Here is a 26,219-nt window from a genome sequence, read left to right as displayed (position 1 = left end):
CACAGACTGTATATAGAAGATGGACGTAATCACCATTACGCCAGCAGAGCTGAAATTAAATACCAAAACTGCAGTTCCTCTAACGTCCACCTGAATCTGATCACTCTGAGGGAATGAAAGACATCATCAATAAAGCAGAGTGGAGCCTGCATTTGAATCCAGAGTAGCAGAGCATCAGATTTATCTTAAACTAGCTTCAGTTAAACTACAAGCAAAGAGAAGCTAACATCTCGTCTTCACCGAAGCTCCTGAGCTAATGCACCAAAACCATGTCAAACAGGAAGTTACAGTGTGGAGCTGTGATAGGTCCACAGAGAAATCCAGACAGAGTTTGCAACACTCCTCAAAACTGCACAAAAGCCAAAAGATTAAACCTGAAGCAAAAAGCTGCAGAGAGGTTAAAGCTAGAATGTTAGATTGCACTTTCATGAGGAACTTTCGTTTATGTATGTGTGCCACTGCAAAGCCAGAACTTCGTCTTTACATGGAAAGAAGAATCCAGTTGCAGTGTTTGGAGGAAAGCTGAGACTGAAGGAGTCACCTGGATGATGATGAACGTTTCTCCCACTGAAAACGTCCAGATGAACAGAATCAACTTTTGGGAATTTACTTACCTGGATTATTGAGCATGAATCAAGACATTTAAAAAAAAAAATATATAATTTACTTATCTTTTTTCATATTCACAAACGTAAGGTTCTTAACAGAAAACTAAATTTCCTCAATTTCTTGATGGAATTCGACAACTATACTGACACTATCAAACATTCTTCTAATCACAAAGCAATTACGACGTTATTAGTCTGCTTAAATTAAATATTCAGAGCCGTAATTAATGCGAGGCTCTGTTTTTGTCTGCTTTTTGTCGGTTTTTGTTCGCTCTCCCTGCAACATCCATATTTTTTCTTCTGTGTTAAGCTTCTGAAATTATTTTGTAGAGTACATATTTTATTTAATATTTGTGTTACTGAGGTAGCTACTGCTCTTGTACTTTGTTCCTTTATCAAATAAAGTTGATTTAAAAAAAATAAAAACATTTCCAGCCACCGGTCAGCTGACGGATATTTAACCGGAAGTGTTTGCTGGGGACGTTCGAGCAGCAGTGCCGTTTTTATTCTGAAGGCCGGAAGTCGAGTCTTTCCCCCGCTGTGGCTCTCCGCGCTTCTTACGCTTCTTACGTAGGCCATTCCCGCCGCGTTTACGGCCGCCTCCGAGGGTAGCGGCAGCCCCGTCAGTCAGGCCCGTTTTCCGCCTTTCTTTAATTATTTCTGTCGGTGTGACTGCGGCGGGTAAACACTCCGATGGTCGTTGAGCCCGCGCGGCACTGAAGGACTGCACAGGCTCGGAGCTCCACCGCAGACATGGCTCGCCCTCGGCCGCGGGACTACAAGGCAGGAGATTTGGTTTTCGCGAAGATGAAGGGATACCCGCACTGGCCGGCCAGGGTGAGTCTGGGCTGGGAGCGCGGGAGGCGGGGTCGGTGCGCGCGGTCCTGCCGCTGCTGCGGGAGCGGAGCCGCATTCTCTGCGCATTTGCGGCCCCGGGCAACGTCCGTGTGCGGGCATCTTACACCGAGTTCGGGGCCCTTAGCAGGGCTCCATTTTCTGCGAAACTGCGCTTCTCTCCGCGGCTCCGAGCTTCGCACTGCGTGCGTGCGTGTTTTAATGTGGTTGTGATGTTAAACCTGCACATGACCTCAGGTAACCCCGCTCACGCGCCGTGTTTCTGTCGGCTTCTCGCTGCTGTCCCACATCACTAAAACGAGCCCGTGCTTCAAACAGCTCGGCTCGTGTATACCTGTACGTATACCTGCCACTCACGCAGCACGAGTGACCCACGGCTCCTGCAAGTCCTCACATGACTGCATTCACATAATGCATGAATGCACATTTATTTTCCTGCAGTCAGGAGTGACTGTGGACACCTGTGCACACCTGTGCTCGCCTGGTGATGCTCAGGGACCGTGTGCAGGATGCTGATCGTTTCAGATAAAGTCCAAGTCTAAGAGAGAAAGTTTGGACCCTGTCAGGATGGTTTTGCTGTTTGAGGTTTTATCAAAGGTTCTTTTATAAAATGTGAGATAAAATCCTGACTGCAGGTTCAGGATGTTACCGACGTGATGGGCTCCTACAGTGCTTCAGCTTCCACCCTGCAGAAGGTGCAGCGAAGCACAGCGATATTTGTTATGTCCTCTAAACTTTAGGAATATTTGACTGTAAAAGTGGATGAACGGGACACGCTCCACCCAAACTCCTGTCATTTCACAACAGAAGCTCTGATTCATGTCAGACTCGGTGTGTCAGTGGGCAGGAGGTTCCTCCATGCACAAGCAAAGTTTAAACACAGAAATGATTCATATATGAGAGCGTGTATGGATTCATCTACTCTTAGAGAGGTTTGACTAGGAACACCGACCCATTGGAAAGCTCTGACTGTACTGAAGGGTGGCTGTGGCTCAGGTGATGCAGCAGGGCAATACTAATCAGAAGGTTGCTGGTTCAGTCCCAGTCTGCTCTAGTTGACATGCTTCCCTCTGGTGCATCCATCAGAGTATGGATGTTAGAGCATGGAAAAATGTGCTTTAAGTGCTCTGAGTGCAGAAGTACTCGCTATACACGAATCAGACCACATAGAACATGTGGCTGTATCAGGTAGACATTTAAAAATGTACGATGTGGTTGAGTAGTGATCAGCTGATGGATAATGGCACAGAGAAAAACATTTCACTGTAACTTCTATTGGGCTGTTTCTCTAAAGCACGGGTGTCAAACATACGGCCCGGGGGCCTGAGAAAGTGTCTGTGATTTAACAGCACAGCCTCATACCTTTGAATGGTTCTAGTTAGATGGGTTCTTGGTCCTGGGTGGAGGACTTCTCCATCAGTGTCCTCAGACCGCAGGTACTTTACTCACAGTATGTTTTCAGGAAGCTCATCTGTTTCTAATCTGACAGCACTCACATATAATTTATTGTATTTTTTTTCCTCCCTAATTGTTTATTCATCTCCTGCTGTTTGTCCGAGTCATTGCAGTCTAAGCAGCAGCGCTTCAAGCTCCCCGCCCACCTCACCGAGGCATTCCCCACCCGGCAGATTTTATTTACACAGCACCAAATCACAACAACAGTCGCCTCAAGGTGCTTTATACTGTAAGGCAGACCCTACAATAATACATACAGAGAAAAACCCAACAATCATATGACCCCCTATGAACAAGCACTTTGGCGACAGTGGGAAGGAAAAACTCACTTTTAACAGGAAGAAACCTCCAGGAGGCTCAGGGAGGGGCGGGGCCATCTGCTGTGATTGGTTGGGGTGAGAGAAGGAAGACAGGATAAAGACATGCTGTGGAAGAGAGACAGAGATTAATAACAAGCATGAATCAGTGCAGAGAGGTCTGTTAACACGTAGTGAGTGAAGGAGAAATAATCTCCCCAGCGTGGCCTGGGTCTGCCCCAGGGTCTCACCCCCCGACATGCCCAGAACACCTCACCTGTGAGGCTCCACGCTCTGAATCACCTTCCCATCGTGGTGGAGGAGTTTGTGTGCCTTAGTCCCAGGTGAAGAGTTCACCTTCGGGTGGCTGTAGCTCAGGAGGTAGAGCTGGTCACCCACTGATTGGAAGGTTGGTGGTTCGATCCCTGGCTCCTCCAGCCTGCATGTCAAGTATCCTTGGGCAAGATACTAACCCGAACTTGCTCTCCGATGCGTCCGTTGGAGTATGAATGTGTATGGATGTCGTTAGAAAGCACTATGTATAGATAAAGTGAATGAGGCATGTTGTATAGAGCGCTTTGAGTACTCCGTGAGAGTAGAAACGCGCTCTATAAGAATCAGTCCATTCCACCTTTGCCCTGTGAAGCATCAACATCATGATTACCCTGCTCGGGGAGGGTATGGCACTCTGTGGGGACAGCCTAAAGAAGCTTCATCACTGCCCACAGGAGGCGCTGTGGGGACCGGGGGTTGGATCTACATCTATTTAATTTTAGCTGCTGAAAATTGTTTAAAACTATCATTTAAAGTAGTGTGAAACTCCTCTCTAATGAAACACAAGTAGTTTCAGCGCCTTGCTTCATTCGTTTCTCTTTGTAAGTCCAACACGCTGTTTTATAACCAAATGCTCGTTTTGTTTTTATCTCTGCGTTTCGTGTCTCTTGTGTTTCCTGTAAGAGAAATTTCTTCATTGAAACTCATGAATGTGTTAAAAATCCTCAAAGATAGAAACGATGCTTCTGTAACTGTTGCGCTGCTTTATAAATAAAGTTTGTTGCTGTTTTCATCCTACCTCCAACACGCTGACCTCTCTCCAGGCTTCTGTGACCTCGGTTGGTTATCGCTCTGATAAATATTCACTTTCTCTCTCTGCTTCAGATTGATGAGCTTCCTGAAGGAGCTGTCAAGCCACCTGCCAACAAATACCCCATCTTCTTCTTCGGGACCCATGAAACGTACGCACCTTTTTATTTTTCAACTTGTGTTTACGAGGCGAGCAGCAGCTGCAGCGCCCGGGTCCACGGGCCGGGAATCACGATATTTGATCCGAAATAAATCCAGAGCATAAACTCAAACTGGCGTTTGGCCTCCTACGCTTTAACGTTCCAGTTGTAGATGATTTGAATTATTTACATGCTGGGGGTTTTCTGCATACAGGAATTTTGACCTTTCCTCAAAACAAAACCACCAGAAATTTAATAAAACTCCAGCTGAGAAGGTTTTTAAAGTCTGTGTTTATTTACTGCAGCATATAATAAAAATAATACCAGAACATAATTATATAGAGCATGAAAACATATCAACATGATGCACAGACCTTACAGGTAACACAGACTGGCTTTATACTGCTGCGTAGCTTCATCTGTAAACACATATACAGATGTTTTTGTTTATTTTCAATATTTTGTTGTACTTCTTACAAGGACAATAAAAATATTCTGATTTGTGGATCCGTTGTGTTGCTCGACACCTGAAAGATCCCTGGTTTCAGTCAGATTCCTGGGATTTAGAATCTCTGGAAGAGCCGCTCCATCCCTGATGAGCCATCTTTGTATATCAGGAGATTTATGCTTAATAGACACACAGTGGGAAGGAACTGAAAGTTTCAAATGTTCAGAGATAAAAGATCAACATTTAAACACAGAAACAAAAAGTACTCAAGTACATGTACTTAGTTACTTTCAGTCTGGTGCTATCTATGCTCTCATCCATCAGGTGCAGTAAGATCAGCCCTGCTCATCACACATGATCACACACACTGTATATAAAAGATGGACATAGATCTGATACTAGCATTGTCTCTGGTGTCCAGCAGGGGGCGACTCCTCAGAAGTCTGAGAAATAAAGAATGAATCTTGCCGTTTGTTTTGTAAATAACGGTCCGGTTGGAGTCGGGAAGGAGACGAGGATCAAAAGACGCAGCAGGCTGCACTGTGTGGTCATATTCAGCCGTCACGCTTTACAAGTCAAATATTTATGGAGCTTCGTTTTCACTAAATTATCAAAAATATCACCAACCGGCGATGGAGCCGTCCAGATTGTCTCCTCAGAGCCTCGTGAAAACGCCGCATGTTCATCAATGAACTTCAGATCATTCAGTAAAGCCGCTCTGGGTGTTTTTAATTATGATAACAGAAGTAAACCTGTCCGCTTCTTCTTCTGCGTCTTTTTCAGTGCATTCTTGGGTCCAAAGGATCTTCTTCCCTACAAGGAGTACAAAGACAAATTTGGCAAATCCAACAAGAGGAAAGGATTCAACGAGGGCCTGTGGGAGATTGAGAACAACCCCGGAGTGAAGTTCACCGGCTATCAGGTCAGTGGGCGCATCGTCACATCAGAGAGAAGGGCGCTGAAGCTTCAAAGAAAAGCCTTTCACAATAAACATCCTCCTTTCAGCTTTTCTAATCAAACGAGGCGTTGTCTGCTCGCAGGCCATCCAGCAGCAGAGCTCGTCGGAGATGGAGGAGGGCGGGAACGCCGCCGATGGCAGCAGCGAGGGCGAAGAGGGCGACTCCGTCGAGGAGGAAGACGACAAGGAGAAACTGAAAGGAGACAAGACCGGATCCAAACGGAAAAAGACGGCCAGCTCCAAGGTAGCGTCCTGCAGACAGAGTGCGAAACGAGTCTGTGCTCGTTACGCTGCTTATTTCAGGTTGGGTTTGAGCAGGAGAGGTCATCAGCTGTGCCGCAGTAATCTGACCTGCTGGGGTCAAATATGTCTGTTAGTATAAAAAGCTTGAATCAACATGTTCCCACGGGCTCCGACGGCAGGCTGGAAACACGTTTTTAAATGAGAGTGACTCACTGTGGAGCCTCTTCTGGACATTAGTGGAACTGCAGGTTTCGGCGCTACCTCCAGGTTTCAGCTAAAAATCTGAGATGAATCGTCCAGATTTAAAGTCTGAGGCGTTATTCTCGCGTTCTCCTGCTCTCCACAAACCCAACAATAAAGCTTTGGTCAGATATTTAAATGGATTTTAAAAGAATATCAGGGAGCTCGGTCTCCCTTCATCGCCGTGAACACACGCGGTGATGTGGTGAGTGTGTTGACTCACATTACTCACTCGGGACCTAACAGATGATCGGTTTTGTGCTGTTTGAGGAACATTTCATGAAGCAGGGCAACGTGAATGTTTGATTTGTTGATGGTAACAAACGTCTGAAATAAAATCAGCTGATATCTGATGGATGCTGCAGAGGATCAGGTGAAAGCCGCGTCGCAGACATCGTTTGAATCTCACGGCTAAATATTTTTTTAATTGCTCAAAATGAGTCTAAACCTTCATCTTTTGCCCTTCATTCACCCAGATGTCTGCCGCCCTCGCGGCAGCGTCTCCTCCCACGACCTTCCCCGTGTTTTTCACGTCCTCTGTCTTTTGTTTGACCTTTATTCTGGAGGAAAGCTCTCCCTCCCTCTCTCTCTGTGTTACTGTAGTCATGTTTAAGCTGCTGTAAATGGAGGCAGGTTGAAAAAGTCACTCGCATCCTGCTCTTCACTTAGCAACCACAGTTGCCTAGCAACTGGTCTCCATTACACACGGCACATGTGGTGCATCCGAAGGAATGTGCTGCGCTCCCGGGAGCAGCGTGTGTGTGTGGTGTACATGTTTAGACATCTTTCGAGGACAACACATTGGAATGCTAGTCCAGGTCCCCACAAGTTTGAGACTCGAAATGTGGTTTTAGTGTCAGGGTTACAGTTAAGTTTAGGGTAAAGGTTCGGATTAGGCATTCATTTTTGATGGTTAGGGTAAGGAGCTCGAGAAGGCATTATGTCAATGAGATGTCCTCATTAAGATATGAAAACGTGTGTGTGTGTGTGTGTGTGTTCATCAGATGGGGACAAAGAAACAGAAATGAGCTCATATTAAAGCTAAAATCATGTTTTCAGGTCTGGACTTTGACTCAGCTCATATGTAACTTTATATATTTTATATAACGCAGATACATAGTTGCAGAATTAGAGATGATTCCCTGTGAGCAGCACTTGGTGACAGTGGGAAAGAAGAGGAACAGGAAGTGACCTCTATCAGAACCAGGCTCCGGGAGGGGCTGTCACTGTGATTGTTCTTTGAGTTTTGTTTTTGCTTTGCTGCCTGTTGTATCTGTTGTGTCACACATAAGAATTTCATTCATTTCTCTTCATAACCTGATTCATCACTTCTGTTAAAATTAGTTATTTGAGCAGACCTGCTGCTGCAGGCTGCAGTAAGTCTTTGTGGAGCATACAGCCTAATGTTATGTTGTGTGCTCCACAACACAACCAACAAAGATGTCCCTCAAGTTTTTCCACTTCTTTGAGCATTTCCTCACATTCATTCATTCGGCAGTCTTCCTCCAGAAATTGGCCTTTGTGGAATTTGTCTTTACATATTGCATGTCCGTTTCTGGCGTAGGGTTTCAAAGGGGTTTGCAGTGAGTTGGGTTTTTTTTAACCTTCCTGATCCGAGGCTTTTAAAGATATTTGCACTGATGTTTGGTTGTCCGGTTGAACTGCTCTATGAGCTAAATGTCTGTAACTATGTGTAGTTTGTCTGCTGATGCTCGTTTTCCTGCCTCAGAAATCCTCAAAGCTGTCGAGGATCTCGTCTGGAGAGGACGACCTGGGGAAAGACGGGAAGGATGATGACCAGAAGAGCGGCTCGGAGGGAGGGGACCCTGACAACGACCTCATGCAGAACACCACCGACAGTAAGGTGGGAATAAAAGATGTTAGCACTCAGAGGCAAGAAAGGGGTTCGAGTTATGCATCCAAACTGATAAACAGGGTTTCAGTTGGAAGTGTGCGTTTCAACCCAAACAAAGTTGTTTTTAACCCCTGTTTTAAATTACTGGGAAACTATACACGAATAGAAAAGAACAAAAAAGATTTGTTCTATACATCCTTGGTACAAATTCAAGAAACCTTCAAATATAAATGCAGACGATGCATTTACCTCTGCTGCTGAGTTTAATGACCGTTCCTCCCTGCTCCACATCAAACAGCTTTTTGATGACTGGGTCAGTTATAAGAGAACTTCTCTGCCACCGTTTGTGGCACATGAATATTTTTTACTACTCGTGGACCGTACCTCAGGGAATCCTAAGAAGATATTGAGGAAAAAGGCTGTGGGGCTCTCATTCAGGAGCAGATTGGACGAGCCTCCAGGTCGGAGATCCACCAATTGGAGCCGTCCCTGGTTTTTGTTGCCAGTTACTCTTCAGGTTGTGGTTGGAAATGCGCCCTCGCAGCCACTGCAGCGTCAGTTTTTCTCGCTGGATGCTCTGAATTCTTACCGCTGTGCCCTCGCCGCTTGCATCGGCAAACCAGTGGCTGATCCCACGGTGCGGCTGGAGAGCAGACAAAGTGTTTGCTGTGAGTCTCACTGCGACCAGCTCGCGCTGACATGTTTTTGTTGGATTGGCCTTCTGACCATTCGCTCCTTTGCCCATAAATCTCGCCCTTAATGAACTTTTAGCCTGAGGTCATCGAATCAAAACCTTTCAGTGGTCCCTCACACTGGTTTCAGATCCTGTTGCACCCGGACTGTGGAGTGCACTGCGGAGTTTGGACTCTGTGGAGACTTTTAAGAAGCAGCTAAAGCTTTATTTCACGAAGCTTTTAATTAGATCAAGGCTTAAATGCTTTTATGAGACATTTATGACTGTGTTGTGTTTTGCAACCAACAATCCAATGTGGTAGCCAACATAGCTGTTCAGCTTTCTTTGTACACTCCATGTGTAGCTGGGTATTGGTCTGACTGCACTGTGCCAAGTGTAAAGTTTGGTGTAGGGTCGGAGTTCAGGAGCTGGGCTCGGCCCTCTACTTGTAATGAAAGGAAGTCTTCATGCTTTAGCAATCAGAGACACTTTGGACAATTTCATGCTTTAATGCTCCCAACTATGTTTGGATGGTTTGGGGATGGCCACTTCCTGTTCCAACATGGCTGAGCACCAGTGCAAAAAGCAGGTCCATAAAGACTTGGATGAGCCAGACTGGTGTTGTTGACTGGCCTGCACAGAGTCCTCACAAATGTGCTCCCGCAACAATGGTCAAAAAGCCAATGGATTAGACATGAAATGTGCTGAATGTGAAAGTGCCTGAGACGAGTCTGCTTTAGCTTTTCTGAACACGCTGTCTTTTCCTTCCTCAGAACCAGCTGCTCTTAGAGGAACACTAGAGGGGAAATCATTGTGCGTAGCTGCGACGTTGGGACGGTGACCCCACAACATGATTTCTCATCAGCACCACCTGCTGGCTGCCATCGACACCTCCACTTCCTGTTCTTCAGTGTGTGTTTGTATGAAAGATGCACCCTTACTGATGCTGGTATCAGCCTCCACGTTGGTACCAGGCTTGAGACTGGGCATTACGTCACACAGGTTATTTCTCAGCACTCTCACTTAATCCCAGGAGAAGCCTCGAAAATCAACGGCTGAAGGTTGTAATTAGTTTCATGCGATGATTTGAAGGATATTTTAAGTGGCATTAAGTACATGTAAACCTTTAGGAGCTTTGAAACCATAATGTGTGTTTTTAATGGAGCTTTATTCTTGATTTGATTTGTTTCTACTCGGCCTGAGGCGACAGCGATGTGTTTTAATTTACTGTGTTTAAGCATCACGTCTCATAAAGTAGCTGATTTAGGAGCGTAAAGCTTTAGCTTTAGTCCGAACCGTGAATCTTGGAAGCCTCGTCACAGACGGACACGCAGATCTGAGCAACAGCTGCGTTAGCCAATCGGTGTTTGTGATGTCATCACAGAGCGCTCTCCTGCCAACATCGACAACATTCAAAAACCACCGAATATAAATAAATATTTTTTTGTGATTCAGCGTGTTAATAATAAAAACTTGGATTAGTTACAAAGTAACTTATTCTTTCGACTATGCAAAAATTAAAAAGTCAAACTAAGCACATTTTTTTCAGCATGTTTAAAGATATTTATCAATCAAACCTATAAAGTTAAAGATTTCCTCTATAAATGTGTCTGTTTGAGGGGAAACTGGCAGATAAAAGAAGGCTGCTTTAGACAAACAAGAATAAATATGCCATATTAATTTCTTCACAACAGAAGACGTAGGTATCAGGTAACACCAGCAAGAAAAATATTACTTTTAAACTGTGACAGGAAGTGTGAGCGTGTTTGCACACGTGTGGAATAAATCGGGTCTCCAGTACAGATCAGGCAGTGACCGTGTGCACAGTAAGGTACCTGTAGTTGCTCAGGTGAGCTGGCCAGGTGCTGTGAATGCTTATTGGTTGTGTTAGCATTTTTTCGATGTTGCTGTCCGACTCGTCGAACTGCTTACGTTGATCTCTGCACGTCTTTTTTCCCCTCGTTTTGATGACATCAGCAGCAGGGCTCTCTAAATCCTAAATGCTGATTGGCTGAAGCAGATGTTGTTCCAGAGGTGTGATCCAGATGTTGACCACAGTTAAAATGTTCTGTGTTGGTAGCTAACAGCCCAGCAGAATGAACCTGCTGAAAATTCACAAAAGCACAGAAAAACTCAAAAATTTCGCCCAGCTCGCTTCGATCTGACTGCACCTTCCGAACAATCAGCAAACAGAGTCAGCTGTTCGTACTGACCCGACCGTCCGAGCTCGCTTTATTCAAAAGGAAACCCCGGCGCAGTCTGAGACAGAGCTGAAGCCGTCTGGATTTATTTATAGCTCTGCTGTAGCTAACCAGCTGCGCTCTGTAACCGCAGCGTGGTTTTTGTGGAATTTAATCCATTTTAAAGGATGAATGTAAACAATGGTTAATGAAAGCTAGGCTGACTAAAGCAAACCCAGTATAAGCATTTCTGTCGCGCTGTGCCGGTAACGGTAAATGTTTCGGCACATTCAGCGTTAGCTCATGTTTTTTTTATATCAACAAAAAGCTGTAGGCTTCACTGAAACGTCTGTGACTGAAATCAGTGAGAGCTCAGAGGTAACACAACAACATGACCCGTCTGTGTGTTTCTGTGGGTGTCATTCAGGCTCCAGAGTGAACAAACATGATGTGAAACGCCCAGATTTATCTCCTCACACGCTGACGCAGTGCTTTTGTTTTATGTTTGTACGCTCAGGCCTGTAAGTTATTGGATCATTTTCCCTCTGCACATCACAGACTGAGCAGTCTGGAATAAGCTCCTCCCCTTTTAACAACAGCTTTTGTCTGATTGGCTGCAGACTGTATGAGTGAGGGACTCGGACTCATGAGACCACAATCTCCAAATTAAACGATAAGACCCGAGACGCCGACTGACACCAGAAGTGTTACTGACCTCCCATTTTCTCATAGACGTCTATCAGATTGGAGAGATGTCGCCCCCTGGTGATCGTTGGAGAGAATGCAAGTTTAAGTCACCCTTGAGTTAAAGCTGGCGTCCACTGTGGTGTGTGTGAAACTGCAGAGCTTGTGTCCACAAACTTACAGTCCTGACCTGCCTCCTCACTAACTGCTGAAAAACGACTTTTTACATGTACTACTTCCTGTAGTTTGTCGCACACAGTAGAAACACAGTAGAAACACAGTATTGGTGCATCTGTGCTTGCTCTGCGACTTGGATGTGATGACAAGGTTCTGAGAACTCGTCCAGAAACGTCACCTGATATAAATTCGGCCCACTGATATCCAGCATGCCTGCTCAGTTTAAATCAGGTGAACTTTTTTGTCGTATCGACCTGTTTCTGGTCCACGCGTCTCCTGCGATGCACGAGGTTCTGTTTAACGTGCTGCAGACCTTTGACGTTTGACACGCTGTCCCGGACACCAAATACCTGAACGCTCGGCGCTTGTTCACAGCGAGTAGTCCAAACTGCAGAGGAGCAGATTAACGACTGGCCTCGTGCTGTGGGCGTTTGTTCCATTGTCAGCGTCTTCTTCCAGCCACGTGATGGCGTTTGCTTCCGCCCGGCAGGGACACGACCTTTTACAGAGACCTGGACATTCTAGCTCATGAGGTATCCAACCAATCACACCTCCATCTCTGAAACTGCATCCTGCCACTTAAAGAACATCTCCAGACTCGAGCCAGTGCTCTCAGACTTTCAGCTGAAACCTCTATCATGCCTTTCATCGCCTCCCACCTGGACTACTGTAACGATGCCCCATTCGGTCGGCCAATCACAGCCCTAGATGAGTTCTGCAGTACGTTCAAAACTTCTCAGCCCCACCCATATGAGCCTCCACTGGCTCACAGTCAGTTCTGCATCTCCTTTAAACCCCTCTCCTCGCCGACACCCCAGCCTGGACACCGCGGTGTGTCTGCGAGAACAGCCACGCTGATCCCTCGACTGAGTTGGACCTTCTTCACCGTCTTCCTCGAAGTTTGGACCTGGAAACGTTGATGACGTCAGTCTAAGCAGACAGGTGGACCCGCTCTCAGAACCTTTGAGTCACACCTTGTGCGACAGGTCAGGTGTGTTCCTCCAGGTGTACGTCATACTCACACAGTGTAGATAACCATCAGAGAGTATTTATACTGACTGCACAGACCTACATGTACGCATCACTCATGATCACCTGTCACTGTGTACAAATGCATTTGATAAGACCCATATATATATATATATATATATACATATATAGCCAGTGGAGGCATATATATACATATACATATATACACACACACACACATATATACATATATATACATATATATATATGTATATATATATGTGTATGTGTATATATATATATATATATATATATATATATATATATACATATATATATATATACACACACATATATGTATATATATATATATGTGTGTGTGTGTGTGTATATATGTATATATATATATATATATATATATGTGTGTGTATTAGGGGTGCAACGATACACAAAATTCACTGTTTGATATTTTTTCGATACAAAAAAATGTTCATGCCTTTTTAATTTGTCATTTATTAAAATTATAAATATATATTTTAACTCAAAAGTACAGTTTTTAAATTTAATGTTGCTGAAACAACAAAGTAATAAAAAATAAATCTATCTGATGGAGAAATCACTCATCTTTGGAAAAGAGAGTTTATTACAGAGAAATGTCTCTTTCCAAAATAAAAGCTATACTATACGCTTCTTCTGGGCTATATTCTCAGCAGCATATTAAACATATCAGGTCCCCATAAGGAGAATCCTGTGCTAACGGCTGTCTAAATGACTCGGGTAAAGTTTGTAGCATGTGTGCTTGTTGTTTTTGTCTGCTTCCACTTGTCTTTGCACTAGGATGATGTCGGAGTAAATGTGCAGTCATGTTCGTTGTGTTCCCACTAGTGCTGTCAGCGTTAATCTGAAATGACATTAACGCCACAACGCGGCAAATCTCCGTTAACGAGCTACCGTGGATCGCCCCGTGCGTGGGGCTGGACGGCGTCAACACGTTAACGAGCAAACTGCGCTAACACACTAGTTCCCACCCATGTAATTGAGCATTGCGTGGCACCTCCAACATACTGTTTTACTTTTGTCCATGACGCGCTTACCTTCAGGGTCATACGTCACATGAAAACCAAAATAGTTCCAAACGCCAGATCTGAATGAGGGTGGGGGAGGTTCAGTTTGCCATGTTGCAACGAGCTTAGCTTCTGTCTTGCTAGCTTGCACTGCGCTCAGTGGATCTGCGCTCGACAGTGCAGCCTAGGCGGAGTAGTCGAACGCAGATCCACTGAGCTCTCAACACAGACAGCATCGTCAGAAGAAACGTTGATAAAATAAATTTAAAATTTTGTATTGTTCGATACATATGCGTACCGAACCGAAAGCACTGTATCGAACGGTTCAATATCGATATGAGTATCGTTGCACCCCTAATGTGTATATATATACATATATATATATATATATACACTCTCCTAGCGTCTATGATGTATGTCGGGTTTTGCGGTGTACTGATCACTCTAGTTGTAGCTTGAAATAGGTTTCTGTTTTTTTACCTGGATAATTATGGGAGTGGTTTATGGAATATTCAGTGTCAAACATTATCCATCCACACTATATGTTACTCTTTTATGTAACCAGAAAAAGATGAATGGAAATACATAGATAAATGTATGGAGTGTTGTGCACAACCGGGTTACACATTGTAACTCCGTATTAACTCTTATCTGTATATTTGACTTTGGTTGTAGAGTGTAGGAGCGCTATTCTACTCGGACCGCTCTAGAAAACAGCTCATCTTTTTATGGAGAAGTGACACATCCGTTCCTCTGTGTACCTGTGAAATAGATCACTGTATAATTCAAAGCTTTTTATAGTGGCATGCTCTGCTGTTGTACTCGCCATCCATCCAAGTGTCGGCTGGTTCTTCTGTTTAACCTCTGAGCATCCATCAGACCGGCAGAGGTGACCTTCGCGTCACATCCGCCTAACACGGTGTGGAAACTGGGAAACCTGACAACAGACGACGTCTGGGAGACCCGAGCCGGTTTCTTCATTCTGACGAGCCGTTCGAACGTTTTCCGTTTCAGATTGTTTTGTTTCTTCACAAGCTGTGAAATGTGTTCTGAGTAGGTGAAGATTATTTAAAAACCCCAACCCTGCAAACCCACCTCTGAAAACTACCACACAAAGAAAGTAACTGGGATTATCCTCTCCACACCAGTAGACTTTCTTCTTCTTCCAGTCCTCTCCACCACCTCCTGTCCCAGCTTCCTCCTCTGCATGTCCTCCTTCACTACATCCATGAATCTCCTCTGAGGTCTTCCTCTTCTCCTGCCTGGCAGCTCCAACTTCATCCTCCACCCTCCCTTCTCTGCACACGCTCAGACCATCTCAGCCTCTCTGATTCTGAGCAGTCCCTCTGATGGACTCATTTCTGATTTAGGACTTCCACCTCTCCAGACTACTTCCTGTTTAAAAAAAAAAAAAAAAGGTGGAGCCCGTGTTACCCCTAACAACTCAGTTTTGACCCGTGGGTCTACGGCCATCCTCCCCGCTGTGAGTTTGAGGCCAAGCGGCGCCGGTTGGCGTCGGGACTTTGACCCTGCTTTAAAAAATATGGGAGTGTTTTTGTCTCTGCCAATCAGGAGACTAAAATGAATCATTCTGACATCAAAAACTTTTTCTTCTTTTCGCTTTTTTTCAAAACACATTAGATGATGATGATGATGACCTCATGGGCTAACTCACAGAGACTGAGGTAACTCTGCAGATGACCTGGTGGATGCTCAGAGGTCAGCGTCATGTTGCTGTTAGCGAGTGAACCTGAAGGAAACGGACACCTCTGTTTCTGTTGGCTTGTCTTTATTCCCGAAGGTGACCTGGACCGCGTCCACCCTCAGAGGAGACGGGCGGTGTCATCTTTTATTTTGAAGTTGCCAAATCCTCCTTCGACCGAATCAAAGACGACGCCAGACCGCTCGGTCTTTTAACTCCCGTTGCCTTTGCTTTGCTCCCACTCCTGTTGTCATCAGATACAGACTGTTTATTTTCCCACGGCGGGTCGAGACATCCTCTCTGCGCGAACTCGTCTCTTCCTCTGTCGGTGTTTCTTTCCGATCTTTGTTAATGCTCGTATTTGGAACATGTTTTGCATTTTAAAGGTTTGTAATTTACTGTAAACTGTTTTTGCTGTTTATGGACAAAACTTTTACAAAATAAACTCATTGGAATGCAGAGCCCGTCTGTTTCCTGTTCACACTCACCAAAATAAAAGCACCTTTCTGACCTCCTTGGCTGTCCGTGTTACTGAGGTCTCACACTTCTGCCTTTGATTTCAGTCTTTTCTTTTTTCAGTTTGGTTCCAGTGTACGTTTACTTGCTTTAGTTTAGTTTTTTGGTTTCAGCCAATCTGTATGAGACATCCAATCAAAATTAAAATAAATCCTAAAATTACACAAATTAAAAGAAAATAAAAATATTTAAGCTCTGTTTAAACCGGCTTTTTTTATTCATTTTTGTGTGTATGGAATGATCTTTTAATAGCAGGATCTGTAAGTCTGCTGTAGTTTGTTCACAGGTGTGTTGAATGTGCATCAGTCACACCTCAGAGCTGCTTCTCTGTGAAGTTTAACTCGGCTTCAAGGTTCAAATTTATATTGTCACATTCATCAGAGCTGCAGAGAGCTCAGCTGCTTCTTCCTCTGGATCATAAAACCTTTTCCCAATGAACATCACAGCGTCTTACTGCTGCTTTTTCGTCCTTCATCTGTTGGATTAAAGAACATGAAAAGCAGCCACAGGTGTGATCTCAGCCTGTATTCAGGTTTACTTAAACGACACCTTTATTATCTGAATATCTAATAACGGTTCACCTTTTGGAGCAAAATTTGGTTGATTTTAGGCGAGATGCTGAGTACTTATACTGTGAGACAGTATAAGACCTCCAATCAGAGGCAAACTGCTCACTGTCTGTTTTGTAGGGCAGAGCATTGGGGCCACATTAAGAAAATAAAAAAGTACATTTTTCCTTGTGCATTTTCTGTTCCTTCCTCTTAAAAAATGCTGTTTTTTTCTAATGAATTTGCCAAACAGTTTCTTGTAAATCTTGTAAAGCAGCGGTCCCCAACCTTTTTTGCGCCACAGACCGGTTTATGCCTGACAATATTTTCACGGACCGGCCTTTAAGGTGTCGCGGATAAATACAACAAAATAAAACTAGTACCGGTGCCGAAAAAAAGAAGATTTATTCATAACACACGTGAAAAGACCCAGGAAAACCGAGTTAACGATCAAAACGATAACAAAATAACGCTGAAAACCGATAAAAACCCTGAAAACCAGACATTTCACACCTGAGCCTCAACTCTCGCGGCCCGGTACCGGTCCGAGGCCCGGGGGTTGGGGACCGCTGTTGTAAAGTGTAAATTTGATATTCGACCCCGCCCCCACGTGACCCCGTCCACTGTACTGTTGCCTTTGGTCCTGTGCCCATCACCGTGGTCCTGGTACTCCGCTGTTTCTGTGTTTTCTTTGTTTTCGATGCGCATGCCCTGTCTGCGCAGTCTGTGCACAGCGCTGATCCCCTGTAGTATGCGCGCGCTCACGCATGCGCAGCGCTCCTCCGTAATCCGGCGCTGAGAGGGAAGGACCCTGGGTTTAGCAGCGGCTCCCCCGAGCAGCAGTTTTAACAGAACTCCCGCCTTCCTGGATCCTCTGCCGTCCGGCTCCGAGTCGCGGGCAGAGTTTGGACAATGGCCGATAAAGAGGGTACGTTTAACGGCCGCTGCTCGGCGCCGAAAAACTGCTTTGGCCTGTTTTCCGAGCGCGCCGCTTTGTGCGCGCAGACTCTGTTAGGGTCTCATGTTAGCATCACATGCTAATATCAGAGCTGTCAGCTCGAGCTTTCCCGGGTTTAAAGCCTCCGTTTTTAAACACGAGCGCGTTTGAACGCCCAGTCTTTCAGTTCGGTATGACGTCAGATCTCCAAACTGACCCGGTTTGACGTTAATGAGCTGTTGCCTCACCACGAACAGCAGCTCCTCTGTTAGTCAGCACGCACACAGCTGGAGTCTGTTTGCTGCACGTGAGGCTGGTCAGGACTCCTTGAGCAAGGCACTTTGACTGAACCCCAAACTGCTCCAGTCCAGGTCCACTCTGGTTCCCCGGTAACGTTTCATACATGAGAGTGCTGTGAAGGCGGCATCACGTGATTATTAATCAGATAATCAATCAATCAGATTTTATTGTCAGCACCTTTCAATCCGGTGAGAGCCAACAATAAATCAGAGTAAAATAATTATGCAGTAATAAGCGATTTATAATAACTTAAAAAGAACACAAAAGCAACACTTTAAACGTTTAAATAGTTTATGAGCAGATTAAAACTACATTTAGAAACGAATTCAGTAAAAACTAATGTGTTAATAAACGAGGCAGATGCATAATAAAAATAGAGTAAAATATACAGTAATCTGACTACTGTAATGAGTAAATAATAATAATATAACTGAGGTAAAAAATGGAAACTGCTTATTAAATCAAAATTTAAAATACAGTAAAAGTAAACAGTAATCCACATGCTGACTGAAGCCTGAAGATGTTTAAGCTCAAAGATTTCAGGTATCAAAGTCTCCAAAGGTGTTATATGGGCTCAAAATGTGGTCATAAATATTTTGTACTTGTAAATCGGTTTTGTACTTGTAAAAAAAATTTGTGTGTGTGTAAAAAAAATTTGTGCGTGCGTAAAAAAGATTTGTATGTGTAAAAAAAGATTTGTGTGTGGACTTAGCCAAAAAAAACCCCTGCAAGTTACAAGTACGAATTTTGACCCTATTTTTCTTCCTTTTATCTGATTGGTGAATGTCATGTCAATCACAAATGTAACAATCCAATCAGAGAACAGATGGGTTTGGCTGTCGGAGGGGCGCTTTTTTTGAACTGCAGGTCTTTGAAGGGAATAAATGCCCTTTTACATGCCAACCCAGTGTTTTCCTTCATCACCATGAAGGGAAACAGTCTGTGGTCGTCCGAGTTTGGTGATTTTTGTGTCACAGGACTAGGTGTTTAATACAGGGACTTCCACAGCCTTTTCAACAGCGCTGCAGACCGCAGGGGGGGGCAGTGTTTTGGAAATGACAGTCTTCATTACAAAGCTTTCTTCGTTATGAATTAGCATACATGTTTTTATTGAACATTTGAAGAACTAGCAAAAAAAACCCCAGAAACTCTTGTAGAGGACATAAAGTCAGAGATAGAAAACACAAGGAGCAGGTGCATCTAGTGCAGGTAGAGCTGCTGCAAAACCCCACAGAGCCCAGCAGCCAGCAACAAATTCTGGATCCTTTGCTTTTAGTTAGCAATTAGCATTAGCAGCACATCCTGCGTCCGATGTGAAAGGACTTTTATGCTGCGCACTGTGACTCACAGCAATGGTCCCGGGTCAGCCCTGACTTTGTGTTAAACTAATCCTAAAGTAATAATGGTGTTTCTAACCACTGATATAGCACAACTTTATCCTTTCAACAGCTGCTGAAAGTTAGGGGACCTAACTGCTATCGGATATTTATATAGAGATTACCCTTCAAGGACCTGCAGTTCAAAAAAGTGCCCCTCCGACAGCCAAACCCATCTGTTCTCTGATTGGATTGTTTAATTTGTGATTGACATGACATTGACCAATCAGCTTAAAGGAAGAAAAATAGGGTCAAAATTCGTACTTGTAACTTGCAGGGTTTTTTTTTTGGCTAAGTCCACACACAAATCTTTTTTACACACGCACAAATCTTTTTTACACATACAAATCTTTTTTACACACGCACAAATCTTTTTTACACATACAAATCTTTTTTACACACGCACAAATCTTTTTTACACATACAAATCTTTTTTACAAGTACAAAACCGATTTACAAGTACAAAATATTTATGACCACATTTTGAGCCCATAGTGTTAGCCGTGCAGGTCGGAGCTTCATACCTCTCCTCCTGGTCCCAATGACGAGTCGGGCAGCAGAGTTTCGGTCAGCTGGTGTAAAGCCTCATTACTTTGAGCCGACAGCGGTCAGTGAAAGCATCAGTTCCTCAGAGCGTGTCCCAGTCCTGCCGGCTCTTCTCCCAGATCACGAAACACCTCACCACATCTCTAAAGCTGGGACGCCGTTCAGAGGACGCTCATTTCTCTTGTTTGCGTCCTCGTTGGTGTTGTTTCAGTTGCTGCCTGCAGCTCGTGGTCACAGGTGATCAGGTGATGGTAGAAACCTTCACAGGTCTCTCCTCCTCACAGCAGCCTGATCCATCACTGGGCAGTAACACTCGGGAGCGATGCACCGTTTTCTTGTCGCCGAAGTGCTTGCTCATAGGGAGTCATATGATTGTTGGCTTTTTCTCTGTATCTATTATTGTGCGATCTACTGTACAATATAAAGCGCCTTGAGGCGACTGTTGTTGTGATTTGGCGCTGTATAAATAAAATTGAATTGAATTCCCCTTTTCTGCGGGAAATTCCGCAGAAAAGGGTAAATCTCCAAAACATCAGCAGGATGGCATCATGACATAGACACAGACTTTATTTCATCCCACACTGGGGAAATTCACTTTTCACATCAGCAGAAGGGACAAGAAGAAAAGGTGAATTAAAGAAGTGTTTGAAACATTAATAAGAACAATACTATACAATGTACAGAATACTGCATACAGTAAAATACATATAAGAAAAATCTTAAGCGCAGTGGGAGTGATGATAATACTAATGTGAGATTTAACAGAAATTCTGAACAGCTGATTTGTGTAAACATACAGTGTTTCGTGTGTTGGATGATCTGATTGGACCAAAACATCCTCATCTTTTCTATACATACCGTTATTTTTTTAAAGAGTTTCTCTTATTAATGTCTTTTTAAGGCAGTTGTAAAAATGTGGTCAAAGACTTGCGGAACAGGAGCAGATGTCTGCAGCTCACATACAGTCAGGATGAGACGTGTGTACCTGTGTCTCACCTTGTGGTCTCTCTGAAGTGTACGACGATGCGGTGGAGGAGCGGGTCATCAACGAGGAGTACAAGATCTGGAAGAAGAACACGCCCTTCCTGTACGACCTGGTGATGACGCACGCGCTGGAGTGGCCCAGCCTGACGGTGCAGTGGCTCCCGGATGTCAACAGGTAAAAGAAGGCTGCTCAGGTGTGTGCGAAGCTGCTGCTTTATTGGCTGGTTATGGTGACGGTTCAACTCTGCGCCTTCCACAGGCCGGAGGGAAAGGACTACGCGGTCCACAGGCTGGTTTTAGGGACGCACACGTCAGACGAGCAGAACCACCTCGTTATCGCGAGCGTCCAGGTTCCAAACGACGATGCCCAGTTTGACGCGTCGCACTACGACAGCGAGAAAGGAGGTAAGCAAGGGCGTGTTTATGTGCTGGTTACAGTTACTTCCTGTCTGAAAGGGAGGGGGAGGGGTTTAGCAGATCTCTGCACTCACACTGTGTTGTTGTGTCTCCCAGCAGGTACGTTGATGCTGTGTTCAGGTGTGCCGAAGGTGCGCCACTCCCACAGGTAGCATTAGTGTTTTAGCGTGCCGCTGAGCAGCTTTCGGGTACAGTAGGTCAGGACACGGCGGTCATGCCGCCGTCGCCTGTTCCTCTCCATCTGAGCGTTGTTGATCTTTCAGAGTTCGGCGGCTTCGGTTCCGTCAGCGGGAAGATCGAGATCGAGATAAAGATCAACCACGAAGGCGAAGTGAACCGAGCGCGCTACATGCCCCAGAACCCCTGCATCATTGCCACCAAGACTCCCACCTCCGACGTGCTGGTCTTCGACTACACTAAACACCCGTCCAAGCCAGGTGAGGTCGCCGCCCGGCTGCTCGCTACATGCTAAAATCAAACGCCCTCACGCATCATAACGAGGCATGTATGTGTGCGTTTCAGATCCCAGCGGGGAGTGTAATCCCGACCTAAGACTGAAAGGTCACCAGAAAGAAGGATATGGCCTTTCCTGGAATCCAAACCTCAGCGGCAACCTGCTCAGCGCCTCCGACGACCACGTACGTGACATCATCGTTTAGCTTCAGTACACGAACTGAAGAAGGGTCCCTGTGAGGGTCAAGTTTAAGGGTTTAGAAGTCACACAGGCCGACAGCAGGACATTACCAGGATGCTCAATGTCAGATTTCAAACTAAAATGCCTTAAAAATTTTTTTTTAAAAAGCCAGCTTTTCAAAATAAAAGCTTCCAGTTTCTTATTGGATGCTGTCAAGACTTTTGGGACTTTCAGAATAAAGGCCCTTTTAATTTTAAAAAGTTGATAAGATCAAAAATATTTCTGTCTTTTATCAATTTTCCAAGGAAAAAAATTCCAGAGCGAAAGTAGCAGGTGCTTCTTCCGGTGAGCCAAACATTTCGTCCCGGTCATGCGGTGATGTACAGAAGTCGTCTCGTTATTGCTGCTCAGTCCCGTTAATGAGTGGATTTTCCCCCTGATGGTCACAGTTGACACTAAACTCTACATGTAGTCATTCAGAGGAATAAGAACGATCGTCTTTGCTTTGATCGTCTGAAGACGAACGCAGTTACGGAACAATTAAATATTTCGTGTTTGTTTGCTCATAAAACTTCCCCACGCCCCGCCTCCTCTCCCTCTCAGACCATCTGCCTGTGGGACATCGGGGGCGGTCCAAAAGAAGGGAAGATCTTGGACGCAAAGACCATCTTCACGGGCCACACGGCGGTCGTGGAGGACGTCTCCTGGCATCTCCTCCACGAGTCACTTTTTGGCTCCGTCGCCGACGACCAGAAGCTGATGATGTAAGTGATCGTTAAAGGTGGTGGTTGTTTCTAACTGTGCGATCAAACCTGCTGGCTCTGACCCGCCTCCATCCATCCTCAGATGGGACACGCGCTCTAACAACACGTCCAAAGCGAGCCACTCGGTGGACGCTCACACCGCCGAAGTCAACTGTCTGAGCTTCAATCCCTACAGCGAGTTCATCCTGGCCACCGGCTCTGCCGATAAGGTAGAGGACACACCCACCTGCTCCTGTCATCGTACAAATAAAGTTTTTCTATTACTCGTATATGTTAAGGTGCGTGTGCTTTTCTTCCTGTCAGACTGTTGCATTGTGGGATCTAAGAAACCTCAAACTGAAGCTTCACTCCTTTGAGTCACACAAAGATGAAATTTTCCAGGTGAGACCTGAAAGTGTTTGTGAGGCTTCGTCCGTGACTCACACGTGATCGGAAAAATGATGGCGAGGCCTTCCTGTCCTTTTTATTAGGTACAATGGTCTCCTCACAACGAGACGATCCTGGCGTCCAGCGGCACCGACCGGCGTCTCAATGTCTGGGATCTCAGGTAATGCCTCGCTGTCAGGCGGAGCTTCAGATCAGGGCGGGGCTTGAGACAATGACACTAATGTATTTTTATTAAAAATACTAATATCGATTTGTGTCGTTTTAGCAAAATCGGGGAGGAGCAGTCTGCAGAGGATGCTGAAGACGGCCCGCCAGAGCTCCTGGTAGGTGATGATGTCAGCGTCACGTCTTTAAGTGACACTCACGTCTTTATTCTGATCACATGAACATGGCTGACCTAAAAAACAAACATGTTTTAGTTCATTTTGACCTTTCGATGACACAAGTGCGCTTACTCAGATACCGTGACGTAAGCAGAGAGTGTTCGAGTGTTTCAGGTGTGATCAGCAGGTGCATCATTTTCCTGTCAGAACAAAGCCCCGCCTCTCTAACCTGTCATTGCTGATCTCCATCAGTTCATCCACGGCGGCCACACGGCAAAGATCTCAGACTTCTCCTGGAACCCCAACGAGCCCTGGATCATCTGCTCGGTGTCTGAGGACAACATCATGCAAGTGTGGCAGATGGTGAGCGCGCACACACACAGACACACAATATGTGACCGTAACAGATCAGATGAAGTGGTGGGTGGTGCGACAGCAGCAGCTCGGAGTTCTGACATGGAAATGTCATTTCGACTTGTGAAAGCCGACTTCAGGAAAACAGGATATCGTTTCACTCGCGCCAAAGACCAAAACATCTGGAAGCTCGTTTGGAGATGTTTCAGAAACGGTGTCACGAGCACGCCAACGGTTGTTTTGATTTCAAGAACATCGGCCGTCTGATCCTCCAAACAAAGATTTATTTATTTAAACGTACTCGGGGTGCGGTGATGGTTTCCGAGGTTTTGGAGGGAGGCTGAGCGTGATGCAGGATCCGTGCTGAAAACTAACAGAGACACTGGGAATGTTGTCTTACTGGAGCCGTCTCGGTTGTAGCGTTCAAGGCCTCGATCGGCTCATCAGCTCCGTGGTCACAGCGCTGTAGCTACTGTGCATTCTGGGCTGAGCTGTGCAGCGTCACAAAGCTTTGCCTCAGTCGCAGCTTGTGGGTCCTCCAACAGGACAAAGACCCAGGAATGGCTAACAACACAGCAGTGGACCGCTCTGAGGCGGCCGTACGAGCCCTGATCCAAATTCAGATTTTATTTGTCGCATACACAGTACGACAGACCGGATACATGAGTAAAAGTAAAATTACAAATCAAGTATAAAATTAAAGTTAAAAATCCAAAATAAAAAGGTGCAAATCAGCAGACAGTGAACAGTGATATGAGATATGCAGAGTCTCCAGTCCTACACCTGGTTCATTGCCCGAGTAGCCTGGGGGAAGCTCCTCCTCTTTCTCTCTGTGTTGGCCTTATTGGAGCGGAAGCGCTTATCTGACCTGCTAACCATCGCACAAAAAGTTGGACTTCTGATTCATTAATGTTGAATTCTCTGGCAGCGGCTCTACTCCGTGTTCTGGACCTGAAAACAGGGTTTGATCTGTGGTGCCATTCTATAATACTGGACTTATTTTTCTACAAAGGTTTGAACTTTGAGAGTTTAAACAAGAGAGAAAAGTGTGAAAATGTTCATGCCTGCCTGAGAAAAGTGTACAAAGTGTACAGTGAGGGGTTTTTACAGCCTTAAAACATCTATAATAATTGTAAAAAATAAAGTTGGCTACTTTGTTGAACAAGGAGTGAATAGTAGCAAATGCTAAGGCGCACAGAGTCCATAGACTGCAGGTGAGGGAGCTCTGAGCGAATGATGCGTTCGGCAGAGCGCACCACTCTTCGGCGAGCTCGTCTGTCCTGCTTGGTGCTGTTCACGTATGAGGTGCAGATATTACCCGTCGGGATGCTCTGGATGGTGCATGAGCAGCACAAATCCCACCTTTACCTGTGGAGCTGAAATATCCAGTCTGGAGAAACAACCCTTCAAACCCGAGAGCGTTTGCACATGGAAAAGAACCGCTGTGGACAGTTGGAGAAACCGCTGGATTGCAGCGAGAGCCTCAAAATGTTAATATGCATGTAAATATGAATTATGAAGGTAGAAGAAGGTCCATCATTGTGTCAGGCCAGTTTCAATGTCAGAGTACAATGTTTTTAACATCGGGGGGGAGAGAGGACAGTCTGACGTTCATCAGATTCCTGCCGATCTCTCACGCCGCCCGTGTTGAGGTAGGAACTGCAGCGCTGCTTCTAACGGTTCCTTCCTTTCTTGCAGGCAGAGAACATCTACAATGACGAGGAGCCCGACAACACACCTGCGTCAGAGCTGGAGGCTCAGGGATCATAACCCCGCACAGGCTCCACCCCCCCAACCTCTGACCCCCACCCGTCCTCTCCCTCCCTCTGATTCATCTCAGTGCGAAAAGAGCAGCGCGGAGCGTTGGAGGCGTCTCGCACTCCGGCGCCGTCTCGCTTTGCTTCACCACTGCCCGGTACCCAAAAGCACCGACGCACCTGGAAAAGAACCTAAGTCCCTCTCGGGTGGGCGGAGCTCGATGGATTGGCTCTGTGTGCACGCTGTCGCTGTGAATTCATTTTAAAAGGGCTGATGGAAGGAAACGCAGCGTTACAGCATAGCTTGCTCCGTTCCTCCACCTGCAGCTCCTGTTAGATGTTCCCGAGTTGACGACGCGTCCTCCAAACAAACATTCCCGCTGCGTTCGCCTCCCGCTCCTTCGGTACTTCCTCATCCCTGCATTTGGCTAAATTCCTACACCCGAGGGAAACAGACGTTTGTTCTGTTACATGATGTGAAACTTGAGTTTTTGGTTCCTGCACCTCTGATCGCAATAAAGCTTTTGTAACTTTTCCAAAAATGCGTCTCAGCAATTCTTTAAGATTCCTCATGGAAGAGTCTTCAGCTTTTAAACTTTCCTAAAGTAAATCCTAGTTGTATTTCCCTTAATCCGGCCTCTATCCAAACCTTCAGCTCCTGTATCATTTGTGCCGTTATGAAAACGTGAGCCGACCTGATCAACATGAGGAACAAACAGAGGAATCAAAGAACAGAAACCAGCAGC

At 45.4% G+C, this 26,219-nt stretch overlaps 2 protein-coding genes across 3 annotated transcripts; both read left to right on the top strand.

The window, feature by feature from the left end:
• Positions 1-1,155: 1,155 nt before the first annotated feature.
• Positions 1,156-16,144, top strand: hdgfl3 (HDGF like 3). The gene is made up of 6 exons (XM_084925962.1): positions 1,156-1,445; positions 4,373-4,449; positions 5,669-5,807; positions 5,926-6,087; positions 8,056-8,190; positions 9,628-16,144. The coding sequence occupies exons 1-6, from the start codon at positions 1,362-1,364 to the stop codon at positions 9,652-9,654; spliced, it is 624 nt and encodes a 207-aa protein (XP_084782088.1). The 5' UTR covers positions 1,156-1,361; the 3' UTR covers positions 9,655-16,144.
• A 1,314-nt stretch (positions 16,145-17,458) lies between these two features.
• Positions 17,459-26,015, top strand: LOC146393074 (histone-binding protein RBBP7). Of its 2 annotated transcripts, none has more exons than XM_084925951.1 (12): positions 17,459-17,622; positions 20,868-21,012; positions 21,097-21,242; positions 21,518-21,691; positions 21,777-21,892; positions 22,492-22,652; positions 22,735-22,861; positions 22,956-23,033; positions 23,123-23,199; positions 23,305-23,362; positions 23,615-23,725; positions 25,415-26,015. In XM_084925951.1, exons 1-12 carry the CDS (start codon positions 17,607-17,609, stop codon positions 25,484-25,486), a joined length of 1,281 nt encoding a protein of 426 aa, XP_084782077.1. In that variant the 5' UTR covers positions 17,459-17,606; the 3' UTR covers positions 25,487-26,015. The 2 variants fall into 2 exon arrangements, with proteins under 2 accessions (XP_084782077.1, XP_084782067.1); XM_084925941.1 differs by having other exon boundaries at positions 21,515-21,691.
• Positions 26,016-26,219: the final 204 nt, after the last annotated feature.

The sequence above is a fragment of the Perissodus microlepis genome, chromosome 1, assembly GCF_051167445.1.
Source record: "Perissodus microlepis isolate ML-2025 ecotype Zambia chromosome 1, ASM5116744v1, whole genome shotgun sequence".
Classification (NCBI taxonomy): Eukaryota; Metazoa; Chordata; class Actinopteri; order Cichliformes; family Cichlidae; genus Perissodus; species Perissodus microlepis.
This window is presented reverse-complemented; position numbering and strand designations above follow the sequence as displayed.